Source organism: Pagrus pagrus, assembly GCF_965226575.1.
Source record: "Pagrus pagrus genome assembly, chromosome: 14".
Taxonomy (NCBI): domain Eukaryota; kingdom Metazoa; phylum Chordata; class Actinopteri; order Spariformes; family Sparidae; genus Pagrus; species Pagrus pagrus.
Window position 1 is genome coordinate 19,504,128 of NC_140198.1, and position 20,133 is coordinate 19,524,260.

Genomic DNA, 20,133 nt, shown 5'->3' on the forward strand with positions numbered 1-20,133 from the left:
GTAACCCCTAACTGCTACTCACTGTGGCTGCTGTTAGCTAGTTAGCTCAATTAGAAGTGCAGACAGCGATCTGGGCATGGAAGTGTTGGTGTTCATGGTGCTAGCACAGGAGCTTTGGACTGGGACAGGCCAGGGCTAGCTGGTTAGCATGCTAACATCAGTAGATATTTCTGCAACGCAATAGAGACGTCATAATGTCAAAACTGCCATTTCTTCATATTCTGTCGATAATTGTAGATACATTTTAATGTTTTCAACTAAAATTCTTGCATATTGCACTTTTAAGGAGGCTAAAATGCACCTTGGTACCTAGGGTAAAGTTTAAAGTCATTATGCATGACACATCTTATATTACATTGTAGAGATTAAACGGCAAAGAATCCAAAGTAACTGATAGAAATAACATCTTTAATAAATTAAGTCAAAAATGACAGTCATTCCCTTCCACTTCTATCTATGCTTGTATTACATAATGTATAAATCATACATATGCAACATTTATTATGTTAGACAGCACAGGAAAGGCCCAGAAGCAGTGTGAGTTGTGCAGGTTGCAGACAGGTTAGTGTTTTCCTCTACATACATACAGTACAGTCCTGGCTCAGTACAGTCAGTGCAGAGCTACTCTCACATCCCTCAGCTGGAGGTTAGTATATACGGAGAAGCACCTTTTCTTTTACAGTCAACAGGCTGTTTGTTCATGTGTAGATTCTCACACACTTCTTTATGCTGGCAAAAAAGAAAAGATGCACACACAACCAAACACACAATCACTTACTCATACACGCAGTTTTAAGGATCATACTGGCATACTTCAGCATCATTTCATCCATTTTAACATTTCTGCCGACCACTTCTTTTTTAGCTTGACCCTTTAGGCTTTGTGTTGGCTTACAGACACTGGCCTGAGATAAGTGAACATTTGACATGTTTTTGAAATTGCCCTCAAAAGCCCTCAAATTCAAGATTTAGGAGACAGATGCATTTTGAGCTATGCTTAATAAAACCAAAATCTAAAACAGGAGGCCGATAAGGACAAATTTTGTCATTTCTATTGCATATCCCAAGCAGATTTCCTGTTTCTGTAAGTTGATTTTCAAATGATACTGGCCTGAACACCAATGGCTGCTTGGAAAACAGCAAACGATTACAAACAATTGTGTGCTTTAGAAAATGGCCGGCAGAAAGGTTAGGTGAAACACTACTATCTGTCAATATAGTCTATATACATTAAGTTACTCTATGACTACCTACAGTAAAAAACTTGTATTTATTTTCAGTTTTCAGTACAGTACAGTACGCTCTTCTCTTTTCTGTTTCCACTGTCCCGAGGATGATGTGCAATCTGGCTTCAGGGGGACAGGAAAACATCTCAAGTCTTCAGGAAAATGTTCATCCATTTTTCCTTTTTTAATCCTATTTCATCAAAAAACATCACCTCAGTTTTGAGAGGTAGGTTGCATCGTTTTATGGAAACATTTTGGGCTCCGACACCCAAACAATCCACGATACTCAGGGAAGCGTTTTAGTGAGGCTGATAAAACTTGGAAGATCAAGTCAAGCCGCTGAAACACATCTCTGGATGGATGTCCTGACAGTGAGTTGTAATTCCAGCAAGGGTTAGTAGAGGACTATCCCACGTTGACGCCGAGACCCACTTGTAGCTTGTCTCCTCTGTGATTCACAAAGGCACCCATGATAAGGGTGGCAGGGAGCGGAGTCAGACGCTTCTCCAACACACCTCCTATTATACACCGACTGTTTATCATACCTGGATACACACACAAAAAATGTGTCATTTACTGAATGTTTTCTTAATAGTTCTCACTGAGCAAGTCGCAGAACAAAAATTACCTCGAAAGACCATGTTGGCCTCTGGGAGTTCCATCTGGTACCCAAATGAGGTTGTGGTCTCCTGCGTCCTGGTGCTGGCTTCAAACTCAACCCCGACTTGGATCTGGTCAACACAAACACACGTCAATGCACATTTTCAATATGCACCTTAAGAAAATGGTGTGTTTATACAGTATTGTGGTATTTGCTGTACCTGTTTGTTGGCTCTGTGATAGTAGCTAGCATGGGCACCTCCTTTCCCAGCATTTAGCGTTGCCACCCAGTTTGGTCCTGAATGAGGAGTGACAGAAAAAAGGTGAACTGCTGCTGCTGCTACATCAGACAAAACAGATCAGAAAATACATCAGCTCAACTGAATCAATTGATTAAAGAGTTGGCCACTTGTTGATTACATACTCCAAACAAATAGGGGGCAGCATATCCTCAAAGTAAATGCTGCTAATTGTCGCTGCTGATTTGCTAGCTGTGTTGTTGGACTGAGAGATCGACGTCTGTGGCAGTGACTCACTTTCACCTCTTGAGGTCAAATGGTATTATAAGACAGAAAGGCTGCAGCTAGCTTGTTAGCATGCTTTCTTCAATAGATATATCTGCAACCCAACACAGATGTCTTTGACATAATGACAAAACTGTTATTTCTTAAGATTCTGTTTTTTAATGTTTTAAACTAAATTTGTTGCATATTGCTCCTTTACGGCAGATTAACAATTGTACACAAAATCTCACTTGAGTACTGTCCAGCCAAAGTAAGAATTCCTCCTTCCTCTGCTCGGCCCCGATGGTAAACCAGCTCCCCTCCTAACACCAGCCCAGATGACACACTCTGTAGGAAGTGTGCCACAAGGATAACTGCCCAAAAGAAACAAAGACACATGACAGTGTCAACAACAAATAAAATATCACGATAATGTATTTTGTTGCTAAATTGACAGCTGTATTCAATGAAAATCTTTAGAGAAAAAAAACACAAAAATATTTCCCAATTGGGAAAATATCAGCACTAAAAAGAACATTTCACTCATTGCAATAGTAATGTTTTCTAATATGGTTGGATAATGATAGCACGCAAACATAGTGATGCATCCATGTCAGGGAGTACCGATGACTGTAAACCTGAGTGATACTCTGGTGAGGCTCTTATTATTCCACCTGTCATGTCTTACCCGACTCTCTGAGGATGTCTGGGTTGGCTACTGTCACAGCAGCAGTGAAGTCGTTCCCTCTGTACTCCGTTTCAAACTGCCACGTAACAAACTGGGACTGCTGAGTCTAAAAATAATCAGCCATTCAAACATTAAGGTGATGCAGCAAACAGCATTCATTTTGTGACACGTACAGGGACAGAGACTGAACATGGGATTGGATAGGTTGATTTAAGAAAAGAGACGGACAGGATCTCACCTGGAACACTGTTCTGGCTCGTACACGCTCAGTGAGATGCAGCAGAGCGTGAGCATTCAGACTACCTGAGGAGTCCATCTCGCCAATCAGCGCTGGGGCATCCTAAAATGTGAAGATGCACCCAGTCAACTCAAAAATGCAGCAGCTGCAACATTACTGATAAAGCTGTGGTAACATATTTGTTATGTGATGATTCGTGCTTGACCTTGTCCTTGCTGTAATCATCAGACTGCAGATGCTCCACGTGGAATCGATAGTACGAAGGACTAACAGCACTGAGGTGGAGAGCGTGACTGACCTGGGAACAAAGCCATACATCATGTTAAAGATAAGGCATTCGAACATGATCTACACCCTTAAAGGTCTGGGCTTAAAATAATGTTGAGATATTTGTAGGATATATCGTGACACATGATATATATTTCTATATTGTGAAATCTCCTCAAAATCCCACCTTAAACACTACGACTGGGTGACAAAATCAAATATCACAATATTCCTGACCAAATACTTCAACAGTACCGTAGGAAAGACGACTGGTGCTTTCACAAAATACTAACAGAATGACATTTTTGATAATCATAAATAATGTGGATATAATGACTTAGTGGGTCGAGGCGAGTATTAGAACAAGTAGAACAGTTTGATGAGTTCAGAAAATGACATCACCTTAACGTAATGGAGCCTTTAAAACCAGGAAAAGACATAATGATATAACGATATCCCAAATCTAAGACAATAGACTCATATCACAGTAACAATATACTGTATATCCTATGAATTGTCAAGCCTTGGACCCTTATTATCTTAGCATGAAACTACTTGTTTGAATGTGAATTCATGCAAGGGGAAAAGTCACCTTGAAGAAGCTGCTAAGTGTTTTATTGAGGATCATCTTGACTCCCTCAATCTGTTGAGGGAACACATCTGGGGAGAAAAGGGGAAAAACATCAAGTCAAAAACATTCACATGTACTTCACTGTAATCATCTGATTACTCCCCACTTCTGATAGTGAGTGATTGCAGAAATGCTCATGGAAAATAGAGTCTTAATTTCTCAGATTAAGGGATTATGTGTAACAACCTTTTACTAGAGAGACATTATTTACAAGTGACGTAAGAATGTAATTGTAAAAATACAGTTTTACACATTATTTTGGGAGAGCAAACTGCAGCACATGGACCTTCAAGAAAAGCAGTTGTAGCCTTAATTCAAGAAGATGTTGGCTTTTATGCCACATTCAAATCATTAACCGTGGTGTATGCACTCCACAGTTCTTGCTTTTTAGCCAGACATACCTTTGCAGCTCCTGTGGAGAGAGTGAAAGCTGCCTGGGTTGGGTAGGCGGCCATCTCTCCTCTCCCAGCGTGGTGGACTGTCCCAGTGAGCAGGGTGTGCGTCCCAGCGAGAAGGAGGGGGGTCCGTGGAGAAAGGCCAGTTCTGATGGCCTGGACCGGAAGACAAAGCCAGAACGCTGCCCATGTGGGCACAACACTTCCTACAGAGACAAAAAGGGACAAATGAGAGATTTATAAAGATGCTATGACCTATTATGTATCTCAACCTGTGCCACCTCATTCAAAGCCAGACTCTGTTCTATATGACATACATTACATATTAACTTACAGCAGCCAAATGGCCAAATAGAGCCCAGACATGAATGTTCTAACTGTGAATAATATAAAATAAATGTATAGTATAAAAAACCTACTCTCACAGTTACAGAAGAAGTAAATGACATTAAAGATGCAAACAAAATTAAGAATACAGACTAATAGTTTTAAAATTTATTTAGCTAGTTCCTTAAATTTGTTTCTATTGTATTAAAAAATACTATAAAAAATAGTTGCAAGTGTAATTAAGACTATGTGCATCATACGAGGCTGTCTGTTGTTTTCATGTGCAGGTGCAGTACTCCCGTTAGCTAGCATGACCTTAGCATCAGCAAAAACAGACAGATATGTGTGCTTGTTCTTTAACTACCCACTTCCGTTGTTGTCAAGAGGCCTTAAAATCCGAAGCGGAACTGAGAATGGCACATCAGAAAAACTGTCAGGTGAAATCTTTAGCGATAAACTACTAGTGCCAGAAGATAATTGATGCTGAGATCAACTGATGCTGCAGATAGCTCCCTCCTCCAGATGTGATGCGCCACCCTGCAAATGTGTCCCCCTCGAAACCACGACGGGGAATCCTGTTGGTCTGACAAATTACGCTTTTACATTTACATGCATACAACTCAATTGTATTATTAAAATAACAAGAATTTCACTTAAAATTAGTTTTAGTTGCATTAGTTTTGTTGTTTTGGGGCTTTGGCAGCGCGGCTAACTAGCGTCACGTTTACTGGGTTTTGTTTCCCGTCGGACTACTGTATCCGCAACACCGCGTTCAACGCAAGCTGCTACAGGTGAGATAATACTGTGCGGCTTTCATGTGCTTTAACGTCAGAGAGCAGGAGAAGGTCATCGCTTTTATTCTACATCACAGTCCTGTTATTCAGCCGAACCAACAACATACGGACAGAACTCACTAAAATATGAATTTCCTACGATCATTCTAGTCCGCGAAGAAGAGAGGAGGTGGTCACTGTCGCTCCCACGCGTCTCTTCCTTTCGGATTAATAGCTAAAAGGAGGAGAGGATTTCGTGACGATCTCAGGAAACTTGAGTTTTTGTGTGCACCCCTCGTTTCCAGTTGGACTGGACATGTCTCCTTCACGGTCCATATTGCTGGTGGGAGAAGGGAACTTCTCATTCTCTGCCTCTGTGAGCCACTCTGACACAGAGACCAGCGTAACGGCCACTTGCCTGCAGCATCAGGAGGAGGCACTGCGGCATGAAGGCGCAGCCGGTAACATCCAGACCATCAAGGACGCAGGTACGAGTTTATTAATGTTTATATATATACTGTGCTGTATTTTGTGGGACTTACCTTTTTATAAAAAAAAAAACAAACACTTTCTTTCTGATGTGTTTATGAAGGTGGAGCGGTGGTTTTTGGGGTGGACTGCAGAAAGCTGGGGGAATGTGCCTCCCTCCAGGGCCGTGTGTTTGACCGTGTGGTGTTCAACTTCCCTCACTGCGGGAGAAAGAGTGGCGTCAAGAAGAACAGAGAACTTCTCAAAAACTTCTTCCTCAGGTATATCTGCCTCCTACCACAGGGTCAGAATTTTAACAAGATTCGTTAAAAGTTCCTTTTGACTAATAATCAAAAATGGTTTGACATTAAATGATAAAATAAAAATGGAGTCATTTTTGCTTTGTTTACATTTGGCGGACCCTGCCACCTTTCTAGCTTCAAACAGTCTTCTGGGGACCTCATTTTCCTCTGAGAACAGCTTGTTTATTCAGTTATGGAAAAGATACATATTTCTGAGTTTGTATTATTACCTCATTAATATTTTAAATATTAAAATTCTCAGTTTGAATGTCTTCTCCAAAACTACATAGTGCCCCTTTAAGTTTTCTTATTTAAGTTCTTTTATGACTGCTTGTAGGCACCCGACTGGTGAATACTTGTGTTTGTTTATTGTGTCTCCAGTTGTGTTCAGGTGTTGGCTGAAGACGGGGAGGTTCATGTATCCTTGTGCAACGGACAGGGTGGGACACCAGCGGACCACCCACAGCGAGAGTGGCACAACAGCTGGCAGGTGGTTTCCATGGCAGCAGAGGCCCACCTGATCCTCACTGACGTTCATCCTTTTGAAAGTGAGAAATTGCAGCGATACAAGTGCACTGGATACAGGTAAGGAGTAAAGGTGAGTGTGTATAAATAGAGGAAGCCCTTTGTCTAATGTGTGTTTGCATGCTGACGCTGTCTAATGATGGTATTGCTGCTGTACAGGAGCCAGGATAAGGGCTTTCATGTGGAGAAAGCTTTGCTCCATGTGTTCACTCGCAGCCTCCCCTACACCCCTGCTCAGATACTTAAAGTGGAGGAGGCTGTTGAAGGGGAGAACGTCCAGTACAACATACCAGCCGAGCTCAGTGATTACATATTCAGGTACAGCAGAACAGAGACCCTCATGCTGTTTCAGTAATAAGCCACCAACGCAAAAAAAAGAAAAGTTACATAACCACATGCCTGCTGTCTCCTCTCTTTTATCAGGGGATTTCTCTGCTCAGGAGCTGTCCACCCTGTCAAGTTAGTGCAAGATTTTCTTCTTGAAGGACTGGCGGAGAAGTGGTCGGTCTCTATGAAGACTGACACCATTCCCTTCCTCCTCACGGCCAAACAGCTGCGATCTTGCTGTCATGACGTGGACAGCGCAAACTGCTACTGGATCCAGCTGCTTCAGAAAGACCTCAACTCTGACACTCTTGCCTCTACAGACAAAGCAAAAGATCCGTTGATGTTTTTGGACAGTCAGGGACGCACAGACAAACCAGACACTCCGTCAGCCGCATGTGTCACCTCAGAGAAAACGGACAGGGTGAGGAGAAAAGGAACTGAGAGCTTAAAGTCTGCATGCTCTCTTGATGTAGATCCTGAAGGGGAAAGTGGTCTTTATGTGCTGCGGCCATCACTGCTCCCTCAGATGGAAGAGCTTCTAACTAAAAAAGAAGAGTTGATTATCAGTGCAGATGGTCGTGGGGAGAATGAGGGAAATAATACAAGTGCTGAAGCTGAAGAACCTAAGGATGAGGCTCCTTGTGGCAGCTGTAATGGTGTTAACCGCTTGTTATTTGGCATTAGTGGTGTAGTGTTCAGGAACGTGTCCGTCAACCTCTGGGCTCTGCCTTCCTTTCACGAGCTTCTCCTCAGGGGTGTTTTCCCGTCAGAATGTGAGCCAATCAGATTGCTTGGACAAAGGCTGAAAACACTGCTGGCTCCCTATGGGGTCTCCCTGGTCACAGAACAGAGAGGTCTGCGTCTGATTGCACAGCCAATGGGTTTAGTTGGAAGGGTGTTTGCAGGGGATGCAAGTGACAATGTTAGTCACATCAACGTCACAGTGTCCCTAAATTTGGACCTCCTCGCCGTGCTCCTGTTCTCACTCCCCGACTGGCGGCTGCTGTGGTCACATGACCCTCGCTTTTTAAACCAGTTTGCACTCCGCCCGCCGCCGGGGAAACCTTTCCACCCATTCTCCCTGTTCCCCGAGCACATCAGCTTCGACATCAGCTTCTGGACAGGGCCGACGTGGGAGGACAAGAAGTTCCACGCCGTGGTCCGAGAGGCCAGTCATGGGACCGTGGAGCAAGTGAAACGCATCGACGCGTTCTCGCATCCTGACCTGAGCCAGACCAGTTACTGCTACAGACTCACATACCACTCACACACACATGCCCTGTCACACACACAAGCCCTCCAGTTTCATAAAAACCTGGAGTCCTTACTCTCCTCAAGGTTGCATGTCACAATCAGGTAGCAACATCTGAATTGTAACTTCTAAACAAATAATAAGCATCTAATCTGCAAAACAGTAGTTGAACACTGTTTATAATATTTGAGGCATTGCTCACTGTAGTGTGTATGTGATCAAATGTCTGTGTATTGTTGTGTTTTAATTATCCTGCAATAAACTTGTTCAACATACTGTATTATTATGGTCTATTTAACATAACAGTAAAATGGTAAAAATCCACATACAGTACATGCTGCGGTAAAGAATGAAAGCAATATTTTGTAATAAAACAGCCCTGAAATCAATCATCTGATTTCATCAGAGTGCGAAAATATGTCTACATAATGTCTAATCTACAGTATAACAAAGCATCATATTATGTAATAAGGTGAAATTATGTTTAATTTGTAAAATCAAAGTAACTAGTAACTGTAGCAGTTAAGTAAATGTAGTGTAGTAGAAGTATGCTATCAAGTAGCATAAAATGGATTCAGATAAGTAAAGTACAAGTGCCTCAAAATTGTACTTAAGTACAGTAGGCCCTACTTGAATAATTGTAGGCCTGCTGTATATTTTCTTATAAATACAGCAGGTTTTTAAAGGAAAGCTCAATCTCAATCATTTGTTTTTTAAACTGTCCATAATGAGCCCATCGGTGCTGTGAAATGGAGTGAAATGCTAAAACAGTGGGCTACTTTTCAAAACCTGGTGCCTACATTACCCACAACTCAACTGAGCCATATTAGTATTTATCATATGCAGTAGTATTCCACAAGACCTGTGCAGAGACTTTAATGTGTAAAATTGATGAAGTTAGCCTTTAAAGGTGCACTATGTATTTTTGGGGAAGAAATTTTATTCAGATGAGAAAGATCTTCATTGACTGATTTGCCTAAACAAACTAAATAAACACACTCTCTTTGTTTTCATGAATGAATAAACAAAAATGAACTTAAAGTACAACACAATGTCATACTGTTTTACTTTGTTTATACGTGGTGGACCCTGCCACCTCTCTAGCTTCAAACAGTGTTCTGGGGACCATATTCTCCTCTGAGAACAGCTTGTTTATTCAGTTATGTAAACAATAAATACATCCGAGTTTGTGTTATTACCTCATTAACACTGTAAATATTAAAATTCTGAGTTTGAATTCCTTCTCCAAAACTACATAGTGCTCCTTTAAGTGTCAGCCCTCCTCAGGCATAAGGTTTGTGTGATGAGAGCTGTCGATGACCGGACAGTGGCGAGCATGAACGAAGTCCGACTCGGGAGCAGCGTCGGAAAACATGGCGGCCAAGGCGCTCCGGCAGCGCACCAGGCGAGGCAGCAGACAAGATGCAAACAACGTGAACGTCCCCGCCGAGGCTCGGCCACCGAAAGAGGAGAAAAGCGCCGACGACAGTAAAATCACAGAGACTCGGCAAGAGTGAGTATGAGCCGGGGGAAGAGACGGTAGACTCTCCGGTGCTGTGAGCTCCATCCCCGGTCTGACTGACAGCCTGAGCACGGGAAGCTAGCTAGCTAGCCACTTTGATACGTTGAGCAAGTTTCGATCATGACAACACGATAACAACGGTCGATAACGTCCACACAACCACCCACAGGACTGCGTGTTAGCAGTAGTTTGTACTACAGTGACTGTGAAGCTGTGTTTCCGCCCCGGTAGCTAACTAGTTTCATCGTTTCTGTTTTCATAGAGCAGCGTATCGCAGTGTGGGTTACCTGGTCAGCTTCATTCATTCAGCCGTCACATTTATGACAGCCAGCCAGTCACGAGTGGGTCAACTCAGGCCCAGCACGGACACCCAGGTTCATGTTCGATCAGTGATTGGTGCTGCTGATACGCTGCTGGGGTCCTTTGAATGATTTTTTTGTGAGGTGACGTGTCATAACAAAACGTTACGTGAGGATCAATGCTAAACTGCAGCCGAGACGACTAATCTAAGTAATCTGATGATGGGTGTGAGCAGGAGGAACACTGCCAGACACGAGGAGGAGTGTTGGTTTACTATCAACCCTCAAGAAGTGGTCCTAAAACAGTACCAAGCACACAGCTGTCCACACCTGGGAGAATTTTAAAATGAGCACTGATAATGTAATGTCAGCTGTTATTGCTCATTGTAAACACACCACTGGAAACTAGAAATGATCGAGCTCCTGATTGAGATGTAGTACACAATGCATTGTTCAGTACAGTATGGTACTCTTATAACTGTGCTAAAAGACTGGAGTTAAAACTAATGATGCAAAAAATCAAGATCAAAATATATAAATGTATGAACATTTTTTAAATGCAAATGCAATTTTTTTCCATATCTGAATAAACAAGCTGTTCTCAGAGGAAAATAAGGTCCCCAGAACACTGTTTGAAGCTAGAAAGGTGGCAGGGTCCGTCACTTATAAACAAAGTGAAACAGTATGAAATTGTGTTGTCCTGTAAGGTCAGTTTGTTTATTCAATCATGAGAACAAAGAGAGTTTGTTTATTTAGTTCGCTTAGGCATAAAGAAAAAAAATCAGTCAATGAAGATCTTTCTCGTGTGATTAAAATTTCTTCCCCAGATCTACATAGTGCACCTTTTAAAGAGAACGGTGTCAGTCTAATCAGACTTTTCATTAAGATCAATGCATTATTCCTTGAGAAATTAATGAAAATGTCAAAAGTGCCCTGTTTTGCAATGTAAAAGTGAGAAAAAATTTCCTGGATCTGCACCAAAAGTTAATGGGATCTATTCTGGGCTGACACCCACTCTCCATCCAAGTTTAGAGGAAATCCGTTCAGCAGTTTTTGTGTAATCCTGCTGACAAACCAACCAGCCAACAAACAGACACGGGCGAAACCACAACCTCCTTGGTGGAGATAACAAAGCTTCGGATGATAAAATTATTGACTAATCATAATCATGTAGGTCAGAGAGAACAAGGCACGAGGATGATTAAAAAGTAGAACAATCACTCAAGACAGCTATGAAAGTGAAATAACAATTCAATGTGAAAACAGACAACAAGCTGACCGCTCACTGTTGAGGACAATGGTGCAGCTGTATAATATATGATTAATTTCAATAAGCCTTTGAGACAGTTCATATGTGATTTCTCTGTGGGACAGTCTTTCAATCCTCCAGTGATAAGGGCTTGTCTTTTCATTGCTGTGAGCTGACATTTACTTTGTGTTCCACCAAACACTTAATTTTTGTAATTAAGGGCATATTAATCAGCCAGCTCTGAAATAATTACCATAGCTGGGGTCTTAATTGGTGTCTTATTAGAAGCATGTGCACTGGAAACATCAACCAGCTATATGTATTAGAACACACAGAGACCAGCTCATTAGGTTGTCTGCTTCAGATACTGTAGCTAATTAGCCTGTTTAAGATCAAGATGATTTTCAATTAAACATGCACAAAGCAGACATGATGCACTATTTAAATCCATTGAGATGTAGTGTAAGAACCCAGCATTTTGATGTTATTTAATACATTTGGATGCTGACATGGATCTTAATGAATGTATATATTAATGTAGGTGTGTTTTTTTTTTTTTTAGGTCAATAAGTCGAGGAGGGCAGGTGTGGGCTCCAGAAGGTTCAACTGCATTCAAATGCCTGCTCTCCGCACGTTTCTGTGCAGCATTGCTCAGCAACATCTCAGACTGTGATGAGACCTTCAACTACTGGGAGCCTGTGAGTACTAATACTACTACTTTTAGCAATTTTAAAGCACTTCTCATGTGTGTATTTCTGTAGCTGTTCATTTACTGTATACTGTATGATTGTTGTCATGACTGTTTTGACAGATGCACTACCTGCTGTACGGCACAGGGATGCAAACATGGGAATATTCTCCGCTGTACGCCATCAGGTCTTACGCTTACTTATGGCTACACGCTCTTCCTGCTTGTTTGCATGCCCACGTTCTACAGACAAACAAGGTAACTATTCCAGACTTGCTGTCATTTTAATGTTTGTTGTTATTGTTGACATTTTTTAAAAGACTTCAGTCGACCTACGGCATAATCAGCAGCTCTTCTTTGTTCACCATTTTCTCTTTTGTTATAAGGAACTGTGTTTACCTTAAAAGTGAAATATGTAAGAATTAGCCTTCTGTCCAATTCATATTCCAAGCATATGACCAGAGTAACTGCTAAATGCTGCTAACTGAAGCTGCTGTCAGCTAGTTAGCTCAGTTGGCCATGTAGCTAGCGGTCCTATTAGCTGAACCTGCCTGAACTTGATTAGATGATCACCACCTGATGTGCAAAGTGGTATAATGAGACAGGACAGGCCAGGGCTAGTTGGTTAGCATGCTAACTTTAAAAGATATCACTTAAATGTTAAAGTAAACACTGTGGGTCCTTCACCTTCTGTTGATTATTTTAGATAAAAAAAAAAGAACATTTTAAGCGAGTATTCTCACATATTGCACATTTTAAACAGCAGGATAACAATGTGCTGTTGTAGTAAAAATTCAGGGTGTCACGATTTCTTAATTGAAAATTGATTGAAATGAGCTTTCAGTTTCAATAATAGAAATCAAAAGAAGGATCTGCGATTCTCTGAGTGTTTGTTTTCTCTACACCCCGCCTGCTTGAGCGCATCTAAAGAAAAACAACATTACTGGGTTTATTTAATTTTGCCTTAAACCCTAACCTGCAAATATCCACTTAAAAAACGATTATCTGTTGATCTCTAGCAATCCAGATGCGATAGTGTAACAGTGGCACATCTGTAAGTGCTTGAAAAAGATGGAATTGAATCGTGACCCTAAAACCAAAAGCCCAGATGGATAGAAAATTGGTTTTGGAGAATCTTGAGAGCCCTACTAAAAATATGTAATTTAAATCTGGAAATATTGCTTAAATGTTTGTACATGTGGCCATCCAGAACCGTACATGGATACACACGGATACTTCAGGCTTGTGTTATGATTGTGTTGCAGGTGTTGGTGTTCTACTTTGTACGATGTGTCTTGGCATTCTCCTGCTGTGTCTGCGAACTCTATTTCTACAAGTGAGTTCACACACTGAGTTCTTTGGCTTACACATATTGATTGTATAGTAATCTATATGTGTATGTATATATGATTTGGTTTATGTTTGTAACACAGGGCAGTTTGTAAGAAGTTCGGTTTGCATGTGGGCCGTCTAATGTTGGCGTTCCTCGTCCTGAGCACGGGGATGTTCTGCTCGTCTGCAGGTTGGTCAGATTTCTTTCTCTGTTGTCTTTAATTATTATTGACAATTTTATCATACATTCACTTTCTTATTTGACTCAAATACATACATGCCTGCCTCCATCCCAGCCCTCCCAAATAATTTATTACAGAGCGTCATATTTCCTGTCCTCTTTATCGCAAAATCAACACACTGATCAAAATGTGTACGTGTGCAGTAGACATTTTAAAAGGAGCCCTTCATATTTCTCGTCTGCATGTTCACTTTATTCCCCTGTGCCTATGAATGACAGATGATTAAAGCTTTGCAGAGGTAACATACTGTGACTTTGACATGTTTGCTGTCACGGATAATTTTTTTCTGATCCATCCTCTTCTTTTTTTCTCTCTCTTCAGCATTCTTGCCTTCCTCTTTCTGCATGTACACGACTCTGGTTGCCATGACGGGCTGGTTTCAGGACTCAACACCTTTAGCCATCATGGGTGTGGCTGCCGGTGCCATCGTTGGATGGCCGTTCTCTGCTTTGATTGGGTAGTGTCTTAAACTAAAATGTGTCTTTGTCAGCGATATGTTTCCAAGATGGACCTTTCCAAAATGCATTATTCTTAATAAGGCTTTGGTTTATTTTCTCTGCAGGATTCCGATTGCCTTCGACCTGCTGGTGTTAAAGAGGGAGTGGAAAAGTTTTATCACCTGGTCAGCTGTTGCTCTGATCCTGCTGCTGGTGAGACTATTTTTAAAAAATACATTCAAACAAATAACTGTTAACATTTATATATTACAGGACAAAGGTGCATGACAGTGTCTGCGCACACCTTCACTATTAATGCAGACTCTCTGTACAAATGTATTTGTAATTCTTCAAGAATTATATGAATGTACAAGCAGCATGTGTGTTTACTTTCCGCTCTGTTTATCCCGTGTCTCTTTCTCAGGTACCTCTTGTGGCCGTGGACTCTTTCTTTTATGGCAAACTGGTCGTTGCTCCGCTCAACATTCTACTGTATAATGTATTCACGCCACATGGACCAGATCTTTATGGTAATGTACATGGGCACATACCATTTTTTTATCATGTGGCAAATGATCAGTCATTAAACACAGAATTCTAAGGGTCATACGCTTCCCCATAATCTAATAGAGATTATGAAGTTTTGTTTTGTCGTGATGTTTTATGCATGCATGTTTGGATATTACTTAGATTGTTCAGCTGATGGAGCAAATTGATCTTAATAAAAAATATGAACAATTTAAAGCTGCACTGTTGTTATTGGACACAAGAGGGCATACCATCATCAACACTAATCATATCAAACCCTCTAAAGTGAGCTAATAGTTTGGCAACAGACACAATAATTAAATGACCTTTGGGCTTTTGTCCCCACCAACTTTATTCAAAGTTTAATCTGTTATAGCAAATTCTATGAACCATCCGCTCTGTGGATTTTCAATTTTAAGTAACTCTTGCAATAACTGTACTGTAATGATGATTGTGTTTTTATGATCGGCTGTATGTCTTTTGTGTTGTTTGATTTCCAGGTACAGAGCCTTGGCATTTCTACTTTGTAAATGGCATCCTGAACTTTAACCTGGTGTTTGCTCTGGCACTGTTATCTCTGCCCCTCACTGCTCTCATGGAGACACTGTTACACAGATTCAATGGTGAGGACTGGTCAAGCTTTTTACTTTTTTAAAATAATGTACAAACAATCATTCATACCAAGAACATAGCAAAACAGACAGAAATAATAAAAATAATAAATAAAGGCATTGGTGACAAGACTTTTTTTGATAATGTTGATCAGCTTTCCTCAGGCAAATAATCTGAGAAAATATCGGTTACTGAAGTGCTTTTCTTATAGTTTGACATGCTCAGTGTCCGGGTGAAACAGATAGTTAGTCATGTAGGCCAAAAAAAGACGTATGAACAAACATCAGGACGTGTGCCAAATCGCTCTGAGTTTCTATTATGATGCAGAACGATGATGTGCTCCCACACAACCCTGCGCTATTCTTCGCAACGCCTGATTTGCTCTGAATACATCCTAAGTCGTCTGCCTCAGCAGAACAGTATGCGTGATAATAATAGGTGGTGATGACGCACTCGGGTTCTTTCATCTTATTGTCTTGCAGCTCTTCTGTTTGCATTCATCAGCACAGGTGCAACAAGTTTTTTTGGGAAACAGATTAAATGCTGATATGATGTTAAATCACTATTTATATCCTGTACAGACGTCTTCTCAGTATAGGCATTTGAAGTAAAAAGTTGTGGCAAAAACAGGAAATCAATCTAATCTAATACATGTTCAAAGATTCATTTTTGCTTTGTTAATTTCCAAAGATGCTCCTCTTGTGATTTCATGTGTGCTCGTGTGTTTTCTGCAGTGCAGAACCTGGGCCGTCCATACTGGCTGACTCTGTCTCCCATGTATCTGTGGATGTTGGTTTTCTTCACCAGACCTCATAAAGAAGAGCGTTTTCTCTTTCCCATCTACCCTCTGATCTGCCTCAGCGGGGCAGTAGCCCTCTCCTCTCTACAGGTGTGTTTTAGCTTTCATAGAAAAACAGTCTGTGTCTTTTGGCTTCATTTGTATCCAGCCCCTTTTGGTCGTAAACGTGCATACAAAATGAAGTTTTTCACAGATTTATTTCATTTCTTGCAGAAATGCTACCACTTCCTGTTTCAGCGGTACAGATTGGAGCACTACACGGTCTCTTCCAACTGGCTGGCTCTGAGCGCAGTTGTGGTCTTCACAGTGTTGTCACTGTCTCGCTCTGTCGCCCTCTTCAGAGGTATGTGTACCCACAGACACTGTTCTCTTAAATCATTGGTTCTCAGGCTTCTTCTGGGCATTCACACCTTCAGACACCAAATAGAAGTACATCCCCCCCATCCCACAATTTTTATCAGTCAAAAAGTTTAAAAAAGTTTAGTGAAATAAATGTCAGCATGGGACAATATGAGATTGTATCGTGGATCGCAATAAAAAACACATAATTTTGCATATACTCACAAGTGACTTGTAAATGCTGTCTAGCTGGCTCGTGTGTGTGTTTCCTGATTAGTGAGAATGCTGATTCTATTTGGCTAATACTACTAATGCTACTTCAGCGATGCTTACAGACTCAGTTCAGCTGTCAGCATTATCATTGTATTTTTTGCTGGAAATACAAATTTGTAGTTCATTTTGAATTGCTACAAGGGGGAGCCAGCCCACATCTTTTCAGTCATGCCAAAATCCTGTGGCTGAAGGCTTAACTTGCCCATTGTATCCCCGACAGACAAAGTTAAACCAGATGTGTTCAAACTAAAGAATGACAGGGAGACGAGGTGCCCACATGTAGAACCTGACAGAGGAAGGTTTCTGCCTGTGAACCAACACCTTCAATTTTGCACTCCCATCTCTGTGACCACCATTCAGCTCTGTTCTCCAAACAGTTAGTTGGTTGCTTGTGTTTCAATAACAAGGATGTTCACTAAAGAAAGTTGTATTGCGATAAATGTATTTGTTTCTTAACAAAGTTTAATGTGAGTTCTACGCATAATTTGAGGATATCAGTTATTTTGGCGAGTGATGACATGTCATTTTCATATCTTTCAATGCCCAGTTTTCCTACGTGAATCACATTCATTCACCTTAGTTTCATGTAGGCATGCGACAATTTTAGTATTTCATCGAGCAATATCCTGTCCAACATAATTGTGATTTACGATATTATTACACTAATCATCAAAATATTCTTCAACTCTTAAAATGACATTAACTCATACTGAAATCACTTAAACCCTTACATTTAGATAGGAAGCAAATATTTGTAGCACATTACAGTAAGGAAACACATCTTATTTGTGAAAAACAAACAATCAAAGAATCTTAAATAAGTAATCATAAATCATAAGGTCTGCCTGCACAAATAAAGGATGAATATACAGTATGGTGCTAACCTCATCTCTCAATTGTTCTTTAGTTTGGAGTCTTTAGTATTTACACACATCCGATTTAACTTGCGCAAGCCCTGCTGTCAGCCTTTGTGACAGGCTTAGGCATTTCAAATTAATTCAGGAAACCAATACAGGACTGAACATCTGTGAGGTAGACGGCTTTATCATGTCATTCATGTGAGGATATTCATGATTGTTCCGATAATGAAAATCCACCATAAGCAACTTTCACTACATATTTTTTCCCCGGTGATCCTTCCCTCCAGTAACCCCAGTTTGAGGACCATAGAGCTGCGTGGCAGCTGCACATGGAGTTTGCCTTTGATAATTAAATATAAATACGATTACGTGTTTTTCATGTACCCTGCTGAAAGAGTGAGAAAGCTGGAGGGGGAAGGAGGGAGACGAAGTGAAAGAAAGAGTGCACAGGAAAGAAACTGCCCCTCACCTGTTGTGTATATTCTCTTCATGGCTGTGACATATTCTACACACACAGACATGAAAACACTTAAAACTACTGTCGCAGTAGAAATAGGCGAGACTCCGAATCTCTAGATCACGCGACGCAGTAGCCACGCTTGACACACGCGTGAGAAGCGCATCTCATGCATCCAGTGTGAACGGTCTAACCTGTTAACATGGACACCAAAATGAAAAGCGAGAGGTAACGCCACGCAGCAGCGCTGCACACACATCCAGTGTGTCCAGCCTGTAAGCACGCAATAAAAGGAACAATTCAAGAAGGATGAATGTTGTGTTTTCTTTGTCTACAGGCTACCACGCCCCTCTGGACCTGTACCCAGAGTTCCATCGCATCGCCAAGGATCCGACTCTTCACGCAGTCCCTGAAGGCAGGCCTGTTAGTGTGTGTGTGGGCAAAGAGTGGTACCGCTTCCCAAGCAGCTTCCTCCTACCGCACAAGTCAGTATGCAGGATTTCCACACAGGTCTTCAGTGTCTAGTAAAAAAGTATGGAAGGTGTATTTTATAATTTTTTGGCGGGACTGTGACTTTCTGATTGTTTTTCTTCATAATTTCCAGCTGGCAACTACACTTCATTCAGTCTGAGTTTAAAGGGCAGCTGCCTCAGCCATACGACTCAGGTCCTCTGGCCACACAGATCATCCCGGCTCATATGAACGACCAGAACCTGGAGGAGCCAACCAGATACGTGAGTCACTCACACACACGTGCATGTTTGTTGACACGTGGACGCTGTAGTTAGCAGTAGTTGCATTGTAATTGTGAAATTAATGCTCCGGGCAGATGGACTTAAGGCAGTGCCACTACCTAGTAGACCTGGACACAGATGAAGAGACGTTACTCGAGCCACGTTATTCAACCAGCAAAGAGGAGTGGAACATCATCGCCTATAAGCCTTTCCTTCAAGCATCAAGGTACTTACACAGAAAAAGAAAATAAATAATGCTTCCGAATCTTCTAAAAGATTAAAGAAAAGAGAGGAAAAAATAGCATCCTCGACATTTTTTGCACTTAAGAAGTAATTTAATAAAACTGTATAAAAAATGAATAATAACCTACTTTCTTGCAAAGGCTTAAAAGTGAGTGATGGCGTCTTTTTAATGAAGCATTTTCCCCTCTCAGGTCATCTCCTCTCTTAAGAGCATTCTACATCCCATTTATATCGGACCAGCACACCACCTACAGGCGCTACGTCATCTTGAAACCCCGGCGGCAAAAGCAGCCTCGTAAGCGGACCCATGGCTGACCTTTGACCTGGCCCCGTGTAGAAAATCCTAACAACAGAAATCAATCACTTCCCCTCGAAACAGCTGGTTGTGTGAGTGTGACTGTTGGACATGTGAGCATGTGATTTGAAGTATTTGTCTCATGAATCATTTGAAGATATCGGACCCTTTAAGGACATTATGTCTGCTTTTGGAAGTGCTTGTGAAGAGAAATTGTTTGTATATAAGTGTATGTCAACATTTTATCTCATGTTTGTGTGTGTTTGTGTAAATGAATGTCTTACAGTGGATGCACACTACAAGATTTCACATGTATGTAACCCAGAACAGGCTGTTGGACACAAAAATAAATGTTTTCTTTTCTTACTTGACTTGAAATTGTGGCCTGAATGGAAGAATTCCTCTGAATAATTCATCTAAGAAATCTTGTAGTGTTTGTTTGTCCACACTTGAACAGTATCTCATTGTGTGCTCTGTCGGGTGTGAGTGTCGGAGATGAATGAAAGCGTGGGTGTGTTATTAATTTAACTCGGAATGTTAATAAAAAATGCTCGACTGCGAATACAATCATCCTGTTTCTTCATTGAGACTGTAAAATCACTGCAGCACACGCAGAGTCATTAAATTCTGATCTTGTTTTATTTGAAGATTTCTTTACGTAACAAACATACAAACAACTCTCGCTTACAGGAGAGATATCAA

At 41.2% G+C, this 20,133-nt stretch overlaps 3 protein-coding genes across 8 annotated transcripts; 2 read left to right on the top strand and 1 right to left on the bottom strand.

Moving 5' to 3' along the window:
* Positions 1 to 387: 387 nt before the first annotated feature.
* Positions 388 to 10,463, bottom strand: LOC311269249 (mitochondrial import receptor subunit TOM40B). 5 transcript variants are annotated; one of them, XM_084373304.1, is made up of 11 exons: positions 10,332 to 10,461; positions 6,191 to 6,337; positions 4,555 to 4,754; positions 4,115 to 4,182; positions 3,461 to 3,553; positions 3,256 to 3,357; positions 3,018 to 3,123; positions 2,581 to 2,703; positions 2,048 to 2,124; positions 1,855 to 1,957; positions 388 to 1,771 (listed from the first exon to the last, which is right to left on the bottom strand). In XM_084373304.1, exons 3-11 carry the CDS (start codon positions 4,736 to 4,738, stop codon positions 1,632 to 1,634), a joined length of 996 nt encoding a protein of 331 aa, XP_084229430.1. In that variant the 5' UTR covers positions 4,739 to 4,754; positions 6,191 to 6,337; positions 10,332 to 10,461; the 3' UTR covers positions 388 to 1,631. The 5 variants fall into 5 exon arrangements, with proteins under 5 accessions (XP_084229430.1, XP_084229431.1, XP_084229429.1 ...); XM_084373305.1 differs by lacking the exon at positions 10,332 to 10,461 and adding an exon at positions 5,343 to 5,458 and having other exon boundaries at positions 6,191 to 6,232; XM_084373303.1 differs by lacking the exon at positions 10,332 to 10,461 and adding an exon at positions 5,244 to 5,458 and having other exon boundaries at positions 6,191 to 6,231.
* fdxacb1 (ferredoxin-fold anticodon binding domain containing 1) lies at positions 5,472 to 8,797 on the top strand. The gene is made up of 5 exons (XM_084373301.1): positions 5,472 to 6,136; positions 6,241 to 6,397; positions 6,800 to 7,003; positions 7,103 to 7,261; positions 7,367 to 8,797. Exons 1-5 carry the CDS (start codon positions 5,965 to 5,967, stop codon positions 8,628 to 8,630), a joined length of 1,956 nt encoding a protein of 651 aa, XP_084229427.1. The 5' UTR covers positions 5,472 to 5,964; the 3' UTR covers positions 8,631 to 8,797.
* On the top strand, positions 9,838 to 20,001 carry alg9 (ALG9 alpha-1,2-mannosyltransferase). Of its 2 annotated transcripts, XM_084373297.1 has the most exons (15): positions 9,840 to 10,035; positions 12,155 to 12,290; positions 12,404 to 12,538; positions 13,546 to 13,616; positions 13,714 to 13,802; positions 14,176 to 14,311; positions 14,417 to 14,504; positions 14,716 to 14,821; positions 15,320 to 15,442; positions 16,166 to 16,320; positions 16,444 to 16,573; positions 18,497 to 18,644; positions 18,764 to 18,893; positions 18,989 to 19,119; positions 19,328 to 20,001. In XM_084373297.1, exons 1-15 carry the CDS (start codon positions 9,896 to 9,898, stop codon positions 19,449 to 19,451), a joined length of 1,842 nt encoding a protein of 613 aa, XP_084229423.1. In that variant the 5' UTR covers positions 9,840 to 9,895; the 3' UTR covers positions 19,452 to 20,001. The 2 variants fall into 2 exon arrangements, with proteins under 2 accessions (XP_084229422.1, XP_084229423.1); XM_084373296.1 differs by having other exon boundaries at positions 9,838 to 10,035; positions 16,166 to 16,573.
* Positions 20,002 to 20,133: the final 132 nt, after the last annotated feature.